We start from the raw sequence: 21,906 nt of genomic DNA on the forward strand, positions 1-21,906 counted from the left end.
GGCAAACTTAATTTCGTTCGACGTGGAATGTTGGCAAGACTGTTTGTCGGAAGTGGTTGGATGGAGAGACGTTCCTAGTCAGCTAGTAGTATATTCGTATGAAGTGTGTACAGAAGTGCTTTGGCAGAATGAAGGATGGAGTGTTGTTGAACGTGACATTGCTTGGGTCCCCTTTCCGAGCGGGGAGCAAAACTGGTTTGCTCCTGGCCTTCCAATGCAGCTCACTGCTAGCTGATGCAACTTCAAGTGTGCACTGACCTGATTTTTCACATTTTTCTGTGATACACCTCGAAGGATGCTTAATATATCTATTTCGGAATGCCAAAGTTGGCAGCGCGAATAAATTGATTCTCGATCGATCTAGCTCAGTCGGTGCGGGAAAATAATTTCATTTGGTATTGAGTGGTGTCAAATGAAGATGTCGTCGTTTCTATTTTCCAACTTCGTTAGTGCAGAAGATGAAGATGGTTGTCGAATGTGCGATAGTAGTGAAGATTCTCGGAGAGTGTGTCATAGATCTTCAATAACAGATTCAAGCTTGATAAAAAGACTTACATATTGAATCAGCAATCAAGTTGTGAATCTCACTGTGCGAGTACATAGAAAATACTTAGTTTGTATAAACGGCATTTGTCTGCTCTGTAAAAATGCTTGCACAATTCTCCTTTTCTCTGTCCCTTTTTTAGCTTTAAATAGTCATTCAGCTTTACAAGCACTCCGAAAGTGTCGGGGCAGTCAACCAAGTGGGAAGCTAAATCTCGACTTTTAATTATTTTCGGCTGACATTTACACCGAATAAAGCAAGCAAAACAATTACCTTCCATTACGTTTTGCCAAAGAGCTTTCCACTCCGACCGTCCAAAAAGTGAGCAACAATATAGTGAATTATGTATTTGCTCTAGATTTAGTCCGCTCCGGTTACACTTTATTTCTTGGAATCCTAGGTTTTCTCCATTTTCGGCTCTGTCTGTTTCTTTTCAGAGGGCATAAATCCAAGGATGTAATTTTCCAGAGAATAGGACGAAATAACTCCGCTCTGATGTAGCGTTTCGTCGGACCCAACGTTATTCGATACCATACAGGGTGCGATAAATTACATGTATCCCCTTGTGTTCTAAAAGTTTCCTGCCAAGCTTGAAAAGTATATGCCTTTTTCCTAATGATCGTATATAAACCGGAAACTTTTTTTTGCTGAACTAAGATAGAAGTACAGGAAGCCTTATAGGGGTTTTTTTATGCGGAAAACATTTTGAGCAAATGAGTTTCAAATAGCATTTATTGCATTGGAGTTCATAACCGCCGCCATTGCCGAGAGCAAAATACTTGCTATCACGTTCGTTTCAATGTTATAAATTACCACAACGCTGATTGGAATAGTAGCTACGAAGCTGACATACCCTGCATCCTGCACCACAACCACCACAACCCAACCTTGGGAACTAACAACTTCAATAAAACCAAAATAGGTCGTCCCAACTATAAGTCTCTCTGTCTGGATTGTAACCCGATTATAACTCAGAGGTTCATGTACCAGTGCTGTGTCACTTCCTGTAATCGTATAAAATTGTATTACTTTAGCATAAAGAAAATTTTGCCTCAATAGCTTAGAAGTAGTAGCAAGGGCATTGAAATGCATAGAGAGGAAGAAATGAAAATAAAAACCCAATTATGGGAGAAAATTAGAAACGCTTTTTGTGCTGTCGTGGCACTTTCCATTCCTTCTTGTGCCGTAATTTTGGTTTCGACGAAAGAAAATCCTAGACGTTCTATTCACAGCGATATCGTTTTGCCGTTCGCCGTCGTTGAACACCTTTATTGAAATGCCCGGGAGAAAAAAGGTAGTGATAGTAATATACATGAAACGTAAAAGCTTTTTAACAAGAAAGAAAAGCACCCTTCGGAAAGCTATGTAGATTACCATCAGCGGGGAAGTGATTATCGTTTTCTGGAAATGGGATAGAAACGGGGATCATTCGGTGTGATATATACGGCAAGTGGATACGAGGGGCTCAAGCCAATTGAGTAAACAAATTAAAATGTGAAGACGATGAGAATTCAAAACGTACAACATGTCACCATGGCATTGGCACAGGAGGGATGATGGTATACCACTCTGTTCTTATGTTCTCGTCTTTATTTTTTTTGTATTTGGGTCATAAACTGCGAATTAGGATAGGTATCTACTGAACATGATCTGCTAAGCCTTTAAAGTATCAGGTTTGGTTTACGATTTTCTGAGCTATTACGGCTTATGATGATTTTAGTTTCTCGAGCTATCGCTTTAAGTTGAACGAGAAGGCACTAATAGTAATAGATAGACAAGTAATGCTTGGTTCATACAGATTTTACTGAAGTTTGAAGATTTTTCCTATTTGGTTTCAAGCTACAAACAAAAATAGTTCAGCACTATGTGATTGTTCACGGACAGGAGCCTTTCTTTTGTTGTGTTAAAGAATGGAACTAAAATGCGACCAATAGTTTAACCATTCTTCCATGGCGGAGGCAGTGGAACCATTGATTTTTTGTATGTTATCCTTTGTACATAATTTTGTATACAGTACCGGACATAAGTATATGTATAACATTGCGATTTGTTTTCTCTGTGAAAAAGTTCAAAGAGCTGTTCCTTTGTCGGATGTCCATGATATTTTCTGAAATATTGGCTTGTATTTGGTTATGTATTCGGTACAGTTTTGAGCGTAATTAGTTGAACATGTAAAAAGCATTTGAAGTAAAACGCTTTTTTTGAAGTAACCAATTATACAAATTTTAATTTCCTGAAGTAAAATGATCCAAATATTCTGAATTTTTTCTCATCGGTAGTCAAGACATGGTTTATTCATATGCTTCACTTAAATCCGTACAACATAAAACAAGTTGCAAAAATTTGATTTTTTCACCGTCTGAAGAAAAATGGCAGATTTATATGTTTTTATGCGAGCTGGGTGCACTGAGCACTGCGTATTTTTTGTTCTTATCAAATTTAAAAATAAATAAAAATTTCACATTTTCAGAACATATTGCAAAGTCTGAAAGTCTTGCATATTGCAAGACTAAAAGTGTCGATTTTACCCCGAATGAACTAAACATCTTTTAACACAGTTTTTGAGAGTTAATAAACTGAAATATCACACCTTCGTACGGAATACACCAACGAGGCACACATCAATTATCGAATGTTATAAAGTGTTAAGTTGAAACCCGAGAGCGATAGCTTACAGTAACTGTTGGGGCAATGCTGACCAAATTTGATTTGTTTTTTATTTTGACAGATAAAGGATAACGACAGCTCACACGGCAATCACAAGTGTGCATAGAGGTTACTAAAAACGTTGTTAAAAACAACTAATAATCTGAAAACTCAAAGGGTGTCGGTATTACCTACAGAAGCGGTTTTACCCGGATTTCCCCTATCTGTTTTTTGTTTATCATCCGTTAGACTAACATTACGGCCAACTTTACCTAACTAAACTAATAGCGCGAAAATAGCTATTTATGAGACAAGTTGCAAAAGAAGATTTTTCAACATGAGTCGTAGTTTAAAGTAAATAGTTATTTAGCACATAAAAGAGTGTCGAAAAGTAGAACTTTTCGACACTGGATGCTGAAAACTTTCACTTTTCGACACTGTTATTTTAGTTATGAAAAGTAGGCCATTATGTTATTCAAAATTGTGTCGAAAAATTGAAAAAGTTAGTTTTTTGCAGTCAAAAGCGTGCGCAAAATACTTTTTCGCACTCAAAGGCGTGCGCAAAAGACTTTTTCGCACGTTGCTAAGCATAACCTTACCGACCGAGAGGTTGGAAAATTATGACAGTCATATGTCATAACCTACTTGATCAGAAAGTTTTGATCATACGCGTGGCGTCCTCTGCGTTCTTTATCCGCTCCTTCCCGGTACAGTATATCCCGAATTTGTAGTAGTAATGCGCGTTAATTCGATGTTTGAAAACAGGCGGCTGCTGTTTCTCAGTAGTACTGCTTCCTCTCCATTGTTCTTGTCAGCAACCAGGGACGTCACATCCATCTCCACAATCTCTGCTTTCAGCACTTCAACCGCTTCTTCTGTGCCTTTATCGTTGTCCTTTGACGACGCACCTCCATTCCTCCACTGGTTATTGTTATACTGGCTTCTCCCGTTCCTTCCGCTTGGGGGCAGGAGTTCATCCGATACCCGTCCATCTTACAAAGGAAACACAAGTTTTGTTCTCCATTGTTACGTTCATGTAAATTCCCCGTACACCTGTCAGCATATCAAGGCCTAACGGAGCTGGTAAATTCTTCCGAACTACACGCTTTACATCATGAAAGATTCTGGGATTAGTATGCAGATTTGAACGAACATTTTAAAACGACGAGAGCTTCAACTATGTTGGCTTATCATTGACTCACCATACTTACCATAATTTATTAAGAAATACAGATTCATTGCCACTTGGTATAATAACAAATACGACTTTTAATTTATGTTTTGAGAAACACGGCAAAGCATTTAAATTTCTCCATGAAAAGCTATCAAGATTTCTGTTGATATCTTTTTGACGTAGAACTACGTCTTTATCGACTATACTGGGGTACAATTCAAAAAATATGTGTGGTGAAATAGTATTAGGTTTTGAACGCTTGTAACTTTGTCATTTATAGCTGAAATTAAAATCCAAATACGACAATCGATAGGATATTACTTAACAAATCTGCTGAAATAAATACTTTCCCATCCTCGTCGCCAATTGTCACGGCTTCGAACTGACAGGGAGAATGCCAAGACTTTAACCGACCGGAGACCACTTTCGGATATTATAGGGATAGACCGTACGTTCGTGAGTTCAAGCTAAGACTGACTGTATTGTATTCTCAGATCATTACATTACCCTGACATTGAGTTCACTTGAAGTGTTCATTTCTCTCTCGGCTACTACACCAAATCCCTTACCTCACAGTTTTAATTAAAAAACTTTTGAAAAATGCGCAAATGATAATTTTATCACTGTTTTCATGAACTAAACGTTTTCCCCAAACCCAGTCATCATAAACTAATACCACTGGTTGCACATCATTCTGCTTGAACCTGAAAAGATATAAAACAGCGCTGCTTTCCTTCATTACCGCTTCTGACAGCGTGGCACCACAATGAGGAATGAGACTGGGAAAATTATGTATGTTAAACCCCCTCCCCCCTTAACAACAACCCGAAAAAGACATGGACTTTGACGATCACTTTTTTCCGGGAAATAAATTTTAAGCAAACCACAATTAGGGGCTGTTCATTAACTACGTAGAGTTTTTTTTTAATTTTTTTTATTCTTGACCCCCCATTTTTAATTTGCATGGGTTGTGGATAATTGCCAATCCCCCCTTAAACTCTGTATACGTAGTTTGTGAACAGCCCCTTATTGAGCTTGAGCTTGAGCTTGATTGACCGCCCACGGTTGCTACTCTCTTATTGCCAGATCAGCTGTAATTACACAGAGAACCAATAGACGATGCTTGGGACTAGCAATCATCCTCAATGTGTAAAAACTGGTGATCTTAAATTAGGTAATACCAGCGCCGGCCGCGCCCGAACACAGGTCAAGAAAGGAATGGGAAGGATTGTGTTGACATGACACTCGCTTTGATGGAAGCCGAGAACACCTCTGCACTTCCACGAGGAATCACTGGGATGTTGGATAAGAGGGTTGGGTTTGCAGCAGGGTTCGTTTTGGTAAACTGAATTGATGTCCTAACGATCATATAACGCGAAGGAGTAAGCAAAAACGTTTGCCACTAGGCAGACGAGCACCTTTTTAATCACCGAGTTGCTGTTATTACCATGTAGTCATATTAACAAATAAAACGATTGACGAATCTTGAATGTGGATGGGCCTGAGATTAGACTCATGATGTTCTGCTCAGTAAGCAAAAACGGTTGCTCTAAGGCCACCGAGCCCCTCATATCACATAATACCGTTGCTCAAATTTTGGTATCCATTCAAACCCGGAACCAACGACAACAACGAGTTTCGCAAAATACACGATACACATGCGATTTTACCATAAATCTCTTTGATATGTAAGGACCTGGGACCGCGTTTTTCTGCTCAGTAAGCAGGCCACTGTAACCGACGATCTTTCAAATCCGAAAACTAAAAACTACGAAAAAGTACTTAGGCCTTCTGTTACCGTTGGTAAAAACGAGCACCCGGTTGCGAAAGGGTTGCGGTCGGTGAAAGTGAACACCCAGTTGCGAATGGGCGAATACCGTGAACGCCCCGTCCACTGACAGTTCTCGACGGCTGATGAAGATGACCAAAATGAATGGCACACATACATGCGCATGCAGCTGATCGCGCAGTGGGATCAGCCATCGCAATTTGTTATTGTTGACACTGAAGATCGAAACGAGATGGTGAAATTCTCATCTTTTAATTTAGTGAAGTGAATTTGTCTGTCCACTTGTAGTTAATTAGCAAAATAAGTGTGAAGTCAATTTTGTATGTGCAATAGTTTATTGTAAATATTGTGAAAGTTATATTTGGTGTTTTTGTAGATTTCGTCAGCTGATTGTTGGTCGATATTAGGTTTGCTCGTTCATGATATTTTGTGCTACTTACCGTGAGTTTGTTTGTATTTCGATAGTCAGTAAATGTAATAAATTAATGTTTTCAACATAGGTCCTCAAAACCGAGTATAGGAGTGTTGGCAGTGAGACTGGTAGTAGTTATATTGAGGAAAACTTAATGTAAGTTGTTTGTTATTAATGATAAGTGCATCTGTGATTAATGTTTGTTGTATTAAAATTTTAGTTTGAGTATCGCCGAGAGCATACTTTGTAAAATAGTTTTCTATGCTCGATCCGAAGGACTGCGAGCAACATTCTCAAAATTAATGGCTGCAACCTACAAGTACCCGTGTTGTGACTGCAATGAATCGTACGATGCCAGCGTCCAGTGCGAAAGATGTGAAGAATGGTACCATTTCGAGTGCGTTGGTGTCGACGAATCCGTTGCAGAGGTCATATGGTTCTGCTCGACCTGTATCGGTGAGGATAGATCGATTCGTGAGTCGCTGGGGGCACCAGGACGGACCAGGATTCATCCGGTGGTGATCGATCATCCATCTGCTAATGCTGAAGGTAGCGGTACAGAGGTCGGTAAGGTAGCAAATAAGAACATATCATCGACTAAACGTCGCATAAGTAGGGCCCAAGCACAAGATGATGATAGCAATAAATCAGATCAGGAGCAGGAAAGTTCTGATGAAGACGAAAATCAAGACGTGGCAAAGGAAAAAGTAGAAGACCACGCAAAGTTCTTGAATGAGCTTTTAAAATCGTTTGATCGTTGTCATAGTCAACCCGTGCGCGTACAATCGAGTAAATCGAGTGGTATCGGTAAAAGGGGACTCCGGAAAAGTGCCAGTGTACCGTCGGCAAAGTCTGCCTCGACACGTTCTCGTGCGTTGAAGGAACTTCGCGAACTGGAGGAGAAAAACAAGTTGGACGAACTCGAGGAGGAAAACCAACGGAAATTTCTGGAACTTCAACGAAAGCAGATTACCAGACGAAAAGAAGCGCTCAAAAGGAGGATCGAATTGAGGATGATCATCAACGAGGATGCTGAAGATGATTCGGATTCAGTGAACGAAGAAGTGGAAGAATCGACGAACAGAAGCAGGAAAAAGCAGCCGGAGGAGCAGATCCCGAAGAGTTTGGGTGCAATTCCGATGGTTCCACGAAAAAGGTCTACCGAAGATGATATGCAGGACCTATATGATCGCTTCAAGAAACTTTTGGAAGAAAAGAATCCTCGAAAGTCAGCACCAAAGCTGCCCACCACGAAGAAGAGCACCAAGCGTGCATCGAATCCGGTACTGCCACGCCCTTCTTTTGAAAAGGATGATGACGCACTGAGATCAATCCTTGGTGGCGGGGACTCCGATGATGAAGTCATTGTGGAAGGACCAACACGGCTCCAAATAGCATCCCGTCAGGTCTTTCCACGGAGTCTACCCAAGTTCTACGGAGCAGCCGAAGAGTGGCCGATATTCATCAGCGCTTATGAGCAAGCAAACTTGTCGTGTGGATTCACCAACGCCGAGAATTTGGTTCGCTTACAAGACGCGTTGAAGGGTAGAGCGTTGGAAACGGTTCGGAACCGATTGCTGCTACCAGAAAACGTGCCGCTTATCATTGAAAAGCTGCGGAAGAGATTCGGGAACCCGGAAATTCTATCAACCAGGTTAGCAACCAAAGTTCAACAGCTAGAAGGACCCAGCTCGGAGAGTTTGGAGTCGGTGATCGAGTTCGGAAGTGCGGTTGAAGAATTCACCCAGCATCTCAAGGCAGCAGGACTGGTTGACCACTTGAAGAACCCAATTCTAATGCAGAGTTTAGTCCAAAAACTGCCATCGTATTATGCTATGGAGTGGGTGGACTACAAACGTCGCGCTAGAACGGTCGATTTGGAGACGTTTGGTGGTTTCATGGAGGGTCTGGTGGAAAAGGCATTGGAAGCGACCTTCGAAAAAGCAGAGTTGGACGGAAAGGTCAAAAGAAAGGCTTTCGTTCATGCTACAGACGGAAGAAATCAAGACAGCCAGCAAAGCCGGATGGAGTCGAAGATGGAGCAGAGATCGTCGAATCAGTTGCAGCAGAAGTCGCAAAGCCAGCCACAGCAACGAGAACTGAAGTGTTCGGTCTGCCAGAAGCCTGGACATTATGGAAGATATTGCCAGGAGTTCCTGAAACAGAGCTTGGACGAGCGGTGGAAAACAGTGAAGCGGTTGAACCTGTGTCCGCTTTGTCTGTACGACCACGGGCAACGATCGTGTCGCATCCGGATAGCCTGTAAAGTGGACGGTTGTCAGGAGTACCACAATGCTCTGCTACATAGTGGCCCGAGTGAAGGAACCTCGCGAGCTCGAGTGCAATGCAACAGTCATCGTCAGCAGGAACGTGCAGTACTATTCAGGATGGCTCCAGTGACGCTCTACAACGGCAAGAAGAAGATTGATACGCTTGCTCTAATCGACGAAGGATCGTCAATAACTATCGTGGATAGCGAATTGGTGGAATCGTTGGGAGCTGATGGGCCGGTGGAATCGTTGCAGATGTGCTGGACAAATGGTGTTCAGCGGACAGAGAATCGGTCGAAGAAAGTTACGCTCGAGATCTCCGCCAAAAATTCGCCGTATCGCTACGATTTGATGGAAGCCCGCACGGTGCACAAACTGGATCTCCCTACACAACAGATGGATTCCCGGAAATTGAAGGAGCAGTTCGAACATCTCAAGGACATACAGATTCCCAGTTACGAAGTAGCTACACCGAAGGTGTTGATTGGAATCGACAACGCCCACCTGATCGCGCCATTGGACTCCCGAGTTGGAGATTCTGGTGAGCCTGTTGCAGTTCGTTGCAATCTCGGCTGGACGTTGTATGGCCCGCGTCCAAATGTCGTCAGCAGTGTAAACTTCTTGGGACATCATCGTTGTGTGTGTGAAGAATGTAGCATTGCAGATAAGAAGCTGGATGAAGCGTTGAAGCAGAATTATCAACTGGAGGAGGTCGGAACTTCGGTGATTCGATTGGAGTCAAGGGAAGATCGCAGAGCGCGTGAGATCCTAGAAAAGACGACCAAGAGAATTGGTGAGAGGTTTGAAACCGGACTGCTCTGGAAGGAAGATGACGTGCGATTCCCTGAAAGCTTTGACATGGCCTTGAAGCGGTTGCGAAGTTTGGAAGCTCGGATGAAACGAAATCCTGGGGTGCGAGAAAACTTGCAGAAGCAGTTGGAGGAATATCTCGCCAAAGGCTACGCGCATCGCATCACCGAGCGGGAGTTGAAAGAGACGCCGAAGGGAATGGAATGGTACCTACCCTTGAATTACGTGGTGAATCCGAAGAAACCGGGCAAGGTGCGATTGATTTGGGATGCGGCAGCGAAAGCACATGGCGTGTCGTTTAACGATAAACTGTTGACGGGACCGGACATGATAACGTCGTTGCCAGTTGTGATAAGTGGTTTCCGTGAGAGACGTGTGGCGTTTGGAGGTGACATCAGAGAGATGTTTCACCAAGCAAAGGTTCGTCTGGAGGATCGTCAAGCACAACGATTTCTGTTCCTGGGTCCGAACGGAGAGGTGGAGATTTTTGTGATGGATGTCGTGATCTTCGGTTCTAGTTGCTCGCCATGCTCTGCCCAGTTTGTGAAGAACCTGAACGCACGCGAACATTCCGAGCAGTACCCTGAAGCTGCAGATGCTATTGTCCGGAAGCATTACGTCGATGATTATTTCGACAGCACCGATACTGAAGCGGAAGCAGTCAAACTAGCGATGGATGTCAGAAAGGTGCACGCAAATGGAGGTTTCGAGATACGGAACTGGGTCAGTAACTCGGAGGTGGTCCTGCAGGAGCTTGGAGAGCCAAAGTGCGCGGCGAAGCCTCTAGAAGTGGACAAGTCCTGCGAATTCGAACGAGTCTTGGGGATGTTATGGGACCCGGAGGGAGATAACTTCATCTTCTCGACGGAGATTCGGCAAGACCTTCAGCCATACATTCGGGAAGGTGCTTGGCCAACGAAGAGGATTGCGTTACGGTGTATAATGAGTATGTTTGATCCGAAGCAGTTCTTGGCTCCTCTGCTCATACATGGCCGCATCATCATGCAGGATTTGTGGCGCAGTGGAATCAAGTGGGACGAAAGGCTGACCGAGAAACATTATGAACGGTGGGTGAAATGGACACAGTTATTCCATCTGATCGACGAGATCCGAGTTCCTAGGTGCTATCTGGGCAGACTAGATTCGAAGGCGTACGATACGGTACAGTTGCATGTGTTCACCGATGCTGGCGATGCGGCTTACGGGTGCGTTGCTTATTTCCGATTTGAGGACGGCGGAGTCGTTCACTGCGCATTCATCGAGGCAAAAGCGAAGGTGGCACCATTGCAGTACCTGTCTACGCCACGAATGGAGCTAGAAGCTGCTGTTCTAGGCGCGCGGCTGATGAAGTCAATCTGCGATAGTCATTCTGTTCCTGTTTTGAAGTGGTTCCTGTGGTGCGATTCGTATACTGTTGTGTCGTGGGTGAAGTCTGACCAACGAAGGTACAAACCTTTCGTTGCCCACCGAATCGGAGAGATTCTCAGCATCACAAACCCTGAAGATTGGCGCTGGGTAGGTACGAAGGACAATCCAGCAGACGACCTAACGAAATGGGGAAAAGGAACGGAAATCAAGTCGGAGAGTCGTTGGTATCGAGGTCCGGAGTTCCTGTATAAAGACGTGTCAGAGTGGCCGAAGCAGAAACGTCCGGTGGTGGAGGTTCAAGAAGAACTACGCGCAAGCCTGCTGCTGCATCATATTCTTTTGCCTGAGGGGTTGATGGAGAGGATGCAGCATATTTCTCGGTGGATGGTGATGGTGCGAACGGTAGCAGTAGTGTTCCGTTTTGTGTCCAACTGTCGTCGTCGGATCAAAAAGATGCCGATCGAAGCGTTGCCGATTGATGCTAAGCAAGCTGGACGTAGAGCGTTTGCAGCAGTTGAGGTACCGTTGCGGCAGGAAGAATATATGTCTGCCGAATCGTTGCTGTGGAGGATAGTGCAAGCAGAGGAGTTCGCGGACGAGGTGAAGACACTCATGAAGAATCGGGATTCATCTGTAGCTCAAGATTTACCACTGGAAAAGTCGAGTCCGATTTATCGCTTATCACCATTTCTGGATGAAGAAGGAATTGTGCGGATGGAAGGTCGGACCGAGGCGGCTGACTACGTGGCGTTTGATGCGAGGTTCCCGATCATTCTGCCGAAAGATCACGTGGTGACCAAGAGACTGGTGCAACATTATCATCGACAATATAGCCACGGTAGCAGGGAAACGGTAGTGAATGAAATTCGGCAGCGATACTACATCCCTTGTCTACGCGTGTTGGTGGAGCAAGTGATGCGGGAGTGCATGTGGTGCAAGATCCGGAAGGCAAAACCAACTATGCCCAGGATGGCACCACTACCCGAACAGCGATTGGCTGCGAAGATCGATCCGTTTTCAAACGTGGGCATCGATTATTTCGGACCGCTAGAAGTGACCGTCGGAAGAAGGAAGGAGAAAAGATGGGTGGCACTGTTCACGTGCTTAACTGTCAGAGCAGTGCACTTGGAGGTAGCGTACAGCCTGACGACGGAGTCGTGCAAAATGGCGATTAGGAGGTTTGTGAAGCGACGTGGCAGTCCGATTGAGATCTTCTCGGACAACGGTACGAATTTCGTCGGTGCCAATCGAGATCTGGTGAAGGAGATCAACGTTGCCTGTGCGGACACGTTCACTGGTGCAAGGACCCGTTGGACGTTTAACCCACCTTCAGCGCCACATATGGGGGGCGCTTGGGAGAGAATGGTACGCTCGGTGAAAGAGGCACTGCATGTCTTCACGGATGGTCGGAAGCTGACGGATGAGATCCTGCAGACTGCACTGATCGAGGCTGAGAACCTGGTCAACTCACGTCCACTTACGTACGTGTCAACCAACGTGAAGGAAGACAAAGAAGCGCTAACACCAAATCACTTCCTGCGTGGTCGATCGTCGGCCGAATGTCTACCGTCGAGGATTCCGGTGGATTTGGCTGATACGTTGCGGAGCAGCTATAGTCGAGCGCAGCAGTTAGCGGATGGATTTTGGGATCGTTGGCAGCGGGAGTATCTGCCGACCCTGAACAGACGGTCGAAGTGGTACTTGGACCATCGAAAAGTGGCGATAGGAGATCTGGTGTTTGTGGCTGATGGCGAAAAGCGGAATACCTGGGAGCGAGGCCTGGTGACGCAAGTGTTCGTTGGCAGTGATGGGAGAATTCGCTCAGCGTCCGTGCAGACCAGCCGGGGTGAGAAGCTGCGACCAGTATCGAAGTTAGCCGTTTTGGAGATTGAGGTGGAAAATAGTAATCCCCGTACTGTTCCCGAGTGAATCAGCGACAGGGTTTACGGGTGGGGGAATGTTACCGTTGGTAAAAACGAGCACCCGGTTGCGAAAGGGTTGCGGTCGGTGAAAGTGAACACCCAGTTGCGAATGGGCGAATACCGTGAACGCCCCGTCCACTGACAGTTCTCGACGGCTGATGAAGATGACCAAAATGAATGGCACACATACATGCGCATGCAGCTGATCGCGCAGTGGGATCAGCCATCGCAATTTGTTATTGTTGACACTGAAGATCGAAACGAGATGGTGAAATTCTCATCTTTTAATTTAGTGAAGTGAATTTGTCTGTCCACTTGTAGTTAATTAGCAAAATAAGTGTGAAGTCAATTTTGTATGTGCAATAGTTTATTGTAAATATTGTGAAAGTTATATTTGGTGTTTTTGTAGATTTCGTCAGCTGATTGTTGGTCGATATTAGGTTTGCTCGTTCATGATATTTTGTGCTACTTACCGTGAGTTTGTTTGTATTTCGATAGTCAGTAAATGTAATAAATTAATGTTTTCAACATAGGTCCTCAAAACCGAGTATAGGAGTGTTGGCAGTGAGACTGGTAGTAGTTATATTGAGGAAAACTTAATGTAAGTTGTTTGTTATTAATGATAAGTGCATCTGTGATTAGTGTTTGTTGTATTAAAATTTTAGTTTGAGTATCACCGAGAGCATACTTTGTAAAATAGTTTTCTATGCTCGATCCGAAGGACTGCGAGCAACAGCCTTCATTAAGTTCCACTTTCACGCGACGTTCAATGTTTCAATTTGCTCTTTACGTATTTTTCAGGCTATAAATAGGCTCTTTTGAAAAGTTACGCGAGAAATACGCACAATCGTCGCCTACCTCGCAAAACTGGTTCCAAACGACATAGGCATAAGCAACGATGGATTGTTGAACTTTGCTGGCTGGTGTAGTGCTGCTGAAAAAAGATAAGTCTATTATTTTGGTTAGTGATCGTTTGGATTTGGGTCACCCCTCGTTGTGTTTAGGTTAGTATAAATAAATAATACTATTTAGTCATGATTTACACCACAGCTCATTATCTTCAGCGTTATCGGTTTTCGTTTCTGGATCTTTAGTTGCCTCTGTGATATACTTACTTGCGGCATACTATATTGGGAGTGTATATGAGCGTGTACCATGTACGGTAGCTCATCTCTCATCGTGATGGTGGGACATAGTAGACAAATTAGAGAGAAAACAAGGAGGTATTAGTATTGGTTATATGTAAACAAACAAAACAAAAGAAGAGAAGAGGAAAGAAGAGCAGACAAATAAAAAAGGGATGAAGTAGATAACAAATAAAAGAAACGTAGGCAGATTATTAGAAAAGGCATTATCCGAGACTCGGCAATCAAATGTCACTCCCGCCGAGATCTCAGCAAAACCCCCTCCCCGCCGAGACCCGCACAGCCGAGCTCGGTAGAAAAAAATAAGTGTGTAGATAGATTAGTAGGAAAATAAATAAAACTACTTTATGACTTAAAGTGCAATGAATGAGCGTTAGTTTCGGGATCATTTCAGTGTTAGAATTATGTTAGTTTTGATCCGTAATCAGCCCTGCTGACCCCTCCAACATTAGTTGCAGGTAGTGGTTGTTAGATAATGCGGCACTGTAACTACTACTATTTTAGAGGTATGATTCGTCAAGTTTATACAACTCAATGTTTCAATTGAGCCAAACTATCTATCTTACAATTACAAAAGCAAACCTAAACTTACAATTATATACAAATGCAAAATGAAACTTGACAAATCATCGTCAATCCCCTTATTACAGGGCAGGGCCTGACGATTTGAATCTAATTTAATTTTGATCAGTAAACGGGCACCATATGGTACATTTTCTCACCATGAACCTATCATTTCCAGCCTATCTGAACTATTTAATAAATGGAAGCCATAACATGGGTTACGCTCCCCCTAAGCGGGCCCTCCGCATCCTGTCTCTGTCTTATCTCAAATACAAAATGCCAATGGTATGAATGTATTTGGTCAGGCTTCAGAATCGTCCAGTGGGCAGTGCGCTCTACGCTCCAAGTTACCTTTTATTCAAATTTACCGCAAATTTGATATTTTACCCATTGAGTGTTGATTAGTCACAATGAAACATTGTGACAGAAGTTGAGGTTACTAGTGTATTAAATAATCTAGGTCCTATTTAGGATTATATGTGAAAAATCCAAATCTTGCCAACGCCCACCCTAAACCTAAACCTGTTCACCTGAAATGACTAACGTATGGAAGACTTTGACTACCCAGCCATGCAATAGTCTCATTCCGTGCCTTATGGCAACTTGATGATTCTATTGCGCTCATCTTCTTGCACCACCCAGGGGAGACTTGGTCCTGTACCCAATGCTTAACTTATCTCCTTTCCACTCAGCTACTCGCAATTTCTTGTGATATAGTGGGCGGAATATTATTATATGAGACAATTCAATGCAGACGTCTTTCCTAATTTGGCAGATCGACAGGTAATCGGGGAGTTACCACGATAGTTGCTATTCAACAACTCGACAACGTCCCATCGTCAACGCCTGCTATGAGAATTTCCCATTGCAGACGCCAACGAAATGACGTCATCGAGCTATCGATCAACTACACTGGTTATCGCCTGGTACCTTATAGCACGATGCTAGGAGGCGAACCGGAAGAATCGATGAGCTACCGCCCCCCGTAGTTTGTGAACAGCCCCTTATAAGTAAAAACATTTTTTACATGCAGAGCCAAAATTAAAAAAAAAAAAATGTTTTAAGAGGAGACATACATTTGATGAATTTCCAACAACTGACTGTAAAAGTAGTAGTAAAATTATGTTTATTTCTGTCAAGGTTGCAAATACTCATTTCAGCTAAAATAATGTTTTTCGGAATAATAAAACCACAAGATGGTATGATGGCATGTTCTACTTGTAACTTATAAGAAGATGTTACAAAGTATGCGTTTGAAACATAAAACCTGTAAATTTTGCTTTCTATGAGTCACAATCAGCGATTTGCTGATCAATGAGTGAGTGAGTGAGTGTGTGAAAAATCGCTGATTGTGACTGTCATGAAGTGAAATAAACAGGCTTAATATGTCAAAACATTCCTTGCAACCTCTTCTTGTATCCTACCAATTCAAAATATGATTATGGCATCTAATTATTTCATAATTAAAAAAGACATTGTTTTAGCTGAAATGAGTATTTGCATCCTTGATTTCTGTTGATTATGATAGTACATTGATTTAACATTTTAATTGATTAGCCAACCTGGCTCTTCATCTTTTTATAATTTGATATTCTAATTTAATATTTGTGTTTTTCAGCTAGTTTACAGAATACCCTTTTGGGGGTGTGTTTTGTTTGAATTGAAAAAAGTGAAAACCTATCTAACTACGAGCATAAATTCGTGCTAGATCATGAATGATCTGACAGGTGTCTCTGAACCTTTCCAGGATGAATATTCTCCGTTCTTCTAATGTCTGAATTCCAGCCAGGAGGTGGATCTCAGAATTTCTAGTCCACGGGGGACTGTTTAGGACCATCCTAAGGATCTTGTTCTGGATCCTTTGGAGTTTAAGGTGATGGCATTTGGTGAAACTCTCCCAGATTGGCATCCCGTATTCTATTACGGGAAGGATGATTTGTTTGTAGACAGCAAGCTTATTTTTCAGTGATAGAGTAGACCTCCTGTTGATGAGTGAATACAGTGATCTTATCAAGATGTTACGCTTGTGTGCGGTATCAAATACCCTCCACATAGAGATACGAGCTTAGCTGACGAGACGGGTGACAACGACAACACGCAGCAATCGTCTCTCGACCTCTTTGCCCTCGGACCACGACCGCGTACGGACGCAAAGGTAAGCTCTCAGGAGAACTCCCAGAACGGACACCAAACCATATCCCCAGGACAATCAGGCTTTTCTCCGGATAGGTGGAACCCCACAACTTGGTTTTGGTTTTGTCAACGTGCTACCTGAAAATCAGCTTGCTGTCTAGTGTTACGCCGAGGTAGACTACTTCTTTCGACCATTCCCATCCGGCAGATCTTATTATTCACCGACGGAACAAGTCTGGGAGATTTTGAGTGTGGAAATATGATGACCTGGGTCTTTGCCACGTTGATACGGATCTTCCAGCTGTTGAAATATTCAGACAGGACGTCCAGACCTCTCTGAAGTTTGGCAATCAGAGCTCCGATGACCCTACCCTTGTAGACGATGGATGTGTCATCTGCGAACAGAGACAACGATACACCATCAGGGAGAGCCGACATATCGGAGGTGAACAGGTTAAATAGAATGGGGCCAAGGATGGAAGATTGGAAGACCGTAGTGCTGCAATTTGAACACCAAGCCAACATGCCAGACATCGTCGAACGATTTTGAACGTCCAACAACGCCATGGCAGATGTTTTCGAAACATACTTGTACCGTCTGAGAATGTTTGTTACTCGAGTCAGCTGGTGGACGGTCGAACGACCTTTCCGAAAACCAAACTGTTCCTCGAGTAACAAGTTGTTTTCTTCGGTAGATGTTTGGAGCAGGTGGTAGACTGCTCTTTCGAACAGTTTTGATAATCCTGAGAGAAGGCTGATTGGTCGATAACTTGAAGGAGAGGACGGATCCTTCCCAGGTTTCCAGATGGGTATGACTTTAGCTGACTTCCAGCACGAAGGAAAGTAATCAAGTCGGAGGCACAGATTAAAAATCAGTGCCAGATGGTTGTAGAATCTGGGGCTCAAGTGTTTGAGTTCCAAATTCAGGATGCTGTCGAAACCTGGGGCCTTCATGTTTTTAGATGATTTGATATAGGCCAACAGTTCGTCAGCCGTAATCTCGGATTCCTCGGAAAAAATATTGGGAATCTGATGGAGGTTGATTGTCTTTTCAGCAACCTCAGTTTCGTGAGGGCTGACGATGTTTTGTTCGAGATTATGAGAGCTGACGAAGTCTTGACCCATCGCGGCAGCCTTCTCTTCAGGAGTTATCAGATGAACCACTGGGTCGCCGGGACTATCCAGTGGGGTTAGTGGTGGAATGGGTCTTGGCTTATTTTTAAGAATTTTGGTTAGTTTCCAAAAGGGCTTTGCACAATCTGGGAGAGAGCGGATTCTGTTAGCAAAGTCCTGATTTCTGAGGTCCACCATCCTGGCTTGGTTGGTTTTTGTTAGGCGATTACAGTGGGTCTTAAGGACAGGCAGACCAGAGCGTTGGTACTGCCTTCGGATGGTGTTAGGGAGTCTTATAAGGTCTTTGGTACCCAAGCAACACAGAAAACATCTCAATTCTTTTATTTTTTTATTTAAGTTGCCCAGAAATCCCTTAAATAGTACAGAAAATACATCTTGATACGACAAAGTTTCAACTTTGTTGCTTCATTTACTTTAGGTCACAATAATGAAACTCAACTGTTTCAATGTACTGCTTGGATGACTTGTCAAATCATGCCTCAAATGGGAGGAGCAAACATGTTACACTCAAATTGGTATGAAGTTATATGCTACGTGATATTGTATGAAACACTTGAGCAACAAATCTAACTTGTGTTGTGTTTGTTGAATGAGAGTTCCATAAAACATTAAGTTTCCTTAAAGTTTGGTGAAACAGATTGTGAACTATATGTGTTTTGTACCTATTGAGCAACTGTTTCGAAATGTTACTAAAAAGTTGACGAACCAAGATGTGTTGAAGAACTTATTTGCAATCTTGTTCCAATTAAGCGTATGAATCTATAAGTTTTCAAACTTCGTTTTGCAACCAACTGAATCAAGTTGTCACTGAAAAGGTTTGATGTAACCATCTAGTATCTACCATGGCTCAAATATGTCTTGTCACTTTGATGTTGTAAAATATTTTTGGTCAACATTGGCAAAACTGGAGGAATCGTAATGCACAGGAAATGGCAGACCACGACGAGGACGATAGGATGGCGGGGGACGATGGTGACTAAAGACGATGCCAAAAGCGGCTGGCGTGGCCGTAGTCTCTCAACCGACCGGGTGTTCCAAAGGGCTAAATAAAACGGTGAGAAGCCTGAAGTGACGATGGATTCATTGTTGCGTGAGCTGGGGGCCAAATATGTTGATACCGCCTAACGGAGATGTGGCCGTTGAGGATCCGTTAGAGACGGAGCTCGTATTGCCGGAACTGCTGTTGAACTGGAAACGGCACCAAATAGCGGGTGGATTGCCAGAACTAGTGGCTCATTATGCCGAAACCTGATGGCTGCTGACGGAGGAGCTGCACCGATGTCACATTGCTACTGACAAGTGACGTTTAAAGCACGCACATACTCAACAAATTATATGATTGTTCAAACTACGCATTTGCTACTTATTTTCAACATAACTGGAACATAGATACCATCGATAATACGTAATGGTGCAGTTATGTTGACAAATCGTTGCGGTGTTGTTGCAGTTCAATATGAATCATTATTTTAATATCGACTCATCTGCAACGTAAAAAATACTTGTTGTAAACTTTTAATGATGTCTTGACAAATAGCTACATTATTGTAACGTACTAATTAACACATTTGCAACAGTTCAGTGAGCTGCATTATATCTGGATGAACCGAACACTACCGGCTGAAATTATGTTGCTATAATGGAGAATGTTCACAAAAATTCCAAACATTAAAAAATTAAATCAATTCAGAATTTTACACTTGTTATTGGTTATGAGAGGGCGTTTTGATGTGTTATCGGTGCAGGATATTGAAGAACTATATTAAATTCTCCATTTAGGTGCCTCTATTTTCTTATGATGTAATGTTGTTCATGTGAAGGCTTTGATTTGTATTTTTTCAAAATTGCTTTATAATTAATTATAAGCTATTTCTAAAAAGATTTGTGAATGATGACGAGATGATTATGAAAAGAAGTCTTCTCGCGCAATAAACTGGGAGTTTGAATCCTTAGGATTTGAAGTAAGAACTCTAAGCGTTGAAATATCGATCCCATTCACTAATTGTTGGCTAGTAATATTATGATCGACCAAGGGGTCAAAAGCAAGGATTTATGTTTTAACCAGAAATTGATGATACGCAGCAGCTAGCTGGTATATTTATTTGGAGTTGAATTTATGTTTCTTGTTTCCGGGAGTGATACGAGTCCCACAACAGATCTTGAACGGCCGTCTTCGGAATCCGTAATCGCTCAAGTTTTCTCAATGTTTAGAGAATATTGACGGGTAAATACATTTTTTTTCAGACATCATCGCACAAAGATGCACTCAAAAGCCGCAGAAAATCAACCTTTCGGTTTTGTTGGGAGTCCAATTTTCTTCGATGAGATCGAAAGCGTATTGTAACATGCTAATTTTCTATGAAATCTTTGAAAAAAAATGATTATTTTGGATTATTTATATCTTTTCCAACATTTGGGATCATCCACAAATTAAGTAACGGAATAGAGGGAGAGGGGGGTTAACATTTTCATACAAAGCATGCATGCATGAAGCATGATTGACCGCCCACGGTTGCTGCTCTGTTATTACCAGATCAGCTGCAATTACACAGTGAACCAACAGATGATGTTTGGGACTAACATTCATCTTCAATGTGTAAGAACTGGAGATCTAATATTTAGCAATACCAGCGCCGGCCGTGTCCGAATGCAGGTCAACTAGGGAATGGAAAGGAATGTGTTGACGTGGTACTCGTTGTGAAGGAAACCGAGAAATCCTCTGCGCTTCCACGAGAAATCACTGGGATGTTGGATGTGGGGAAAGGTTGCACGCACACGCAGGGATCGTTTTTGGTAGAGCGATTATAATACACAAACACACACACACACACGCGCGCGCACTCATCCAATTTCTAAGATCAGGACCAACACTGTAGTAAGTGATGCGATCGGTGTTAAAGAAGAATTTGTTTTCATTAAAATCTAGTGGGTATAGAATAAGGCAAAGTGAAAAATTGCAAGGAAGGGGACGGACCTGGGATTGAACTCCCGACCTTCTGCTCAGTAAGCAGAAACGGTAACCACTGAGCTACCGAGCCTCGTCAGTAACGGAATAGGGTGAGAGGGGGGTTAACATTTTCATACATACAATTTATTAGGTAAATTTATTGTAAAAATTTACCCAAATCGATATCTAACGATTTTCTGAAAATTTTAAAATCTTAGAAAGATTTTCGGGGGAAGGATTTCGAACTGCAAATTTTACAGAGCCGTACAAGGACGGGAGGGGGATTTAATTGTCATTCAAAAACCCTTACATAGTTTGTGGATGGCTTCCGAAAAAAAAAAATCGACCCGGAAAACTTTCATTTGATTTTCAAACCCCCAATGTAAAAAATTACACTATTTCAGTTCATAATATTTTCAGAATCAAAAGATTTTTTAATTACTGCAATGCTCATCAAAACTTGAGGATTGTGTGGTTCTATTGCAATGGATAGATAAAAATATTCTGTTAAAAAATGACAAAACTACGAAAGTTTTAGCATTTTTCAGTGATAGACAGTGGGAGTTTGCGAGTTTAAGTCATTAATTCCAATTGGTTTACAGGCTTTTTTTAATTTGTTTTTATTTCATTTATTTATTTGTTTATTGATTGATTAATTTTTAAAATTGATAAACAATTATAACGTTTATTTTATTTAAAAAAAATGGTTATGTTTAAATAAATTCATAAAATACTTCTTCAAATTAGTTTTTTAAGCTTTTTTAGTCGCGTCTACCAGCTTGTCAGAATATCTTGTCAGTGATCGGCTCACAACAGAGCGCTGCCTTGACTTAGAGAGCCGATAAAATGCCTGGGTACATTATGTAGAGTGACCACTGACCATCCCATTGATTATTATTTTTTTTAAACATAATTTTGAGTTTTAAGTACTCATCATCATGCTAATTTCGTTCGGTTAGAATGAAACCAAAAATTAATCACATTCGCAAACACAACCGCACATATATGGTTGTACTGAACATGTTGACCCGCAATGTACACAATTAGA

General features: G+C 42.4%; 2 protein-coding genes across 3 annotated transcripts; both read left to right on the forward strand.

Annotated features, from left to right (window-relative positions):
- The first annotated feature begins 6,867 nt into the window (after positions 1–6,867).
- On the forward strand, positions 6,868–12,064 carry LOC135714656 (uncharacterized). Its single transcript, XM_065238038.1, has 2 exons — positions 6,868–11,945; positions 12,004–12,064. The coding sequence occupies exons 1-2, from the start codon at positions 6,868–6,870 to the stop codon at positions 12,062–12,064; spliced, it is 5,139 nt and encodes a 1,712-aa protein (XP_065094110.1).
- A 108-nt stretch (positions 12,065–12,172) lies between these two features.
- Positions 12,173–13,559, forward strand: LOC135714653 (uncharacterized). Of its 2 annotated transcripts, none has more exons than XM_065238034.1 (2): positions 12,173–13,288; positions 13,345–13,559. In XM_065238034.1, the coding sequence occupies exon 1, from the start codon at positions 12,178–12,180 to the stop codon at positions 12,940–12,942; it is 765 nt and encodes a 254-aa protein (XP_065094106.1). In that variant the 5' UTR covers positions 12,173–12,177; the 3' UTR covers positions 12,943–13,288; positions 13,345–13,559. The 2 variants fall into 2 exon arrangements, with proteins under 2 accessions (XP_065094106.1, XP_065094107.1); XM_065238035.1 differs by having other exon boundaries at positions 12,173–13,409; positions 13,469–13,551.
- Positions 13,560–21,906: the final 8,347 nt, after the last annotated feature.

This window comes from Ochlerotatus camptorhynchus, unplaced genomic scaffold (assembly GCF_037179485.1).
Source record: "Ochlerotatus camptorhynchus isolate MF236.1 unplaced genomic scaffold, CSIRO-AGI_Acam_v1.1 ptg000687l, whole genome shotgun sequence".
Taxonomy (NCBI): Eukaryota; Metazoa; Arthropoda; class Insecta; order Diptera; family Culicidae; genus Ochlerotatus; species Ochlerotatus camptorhynchus.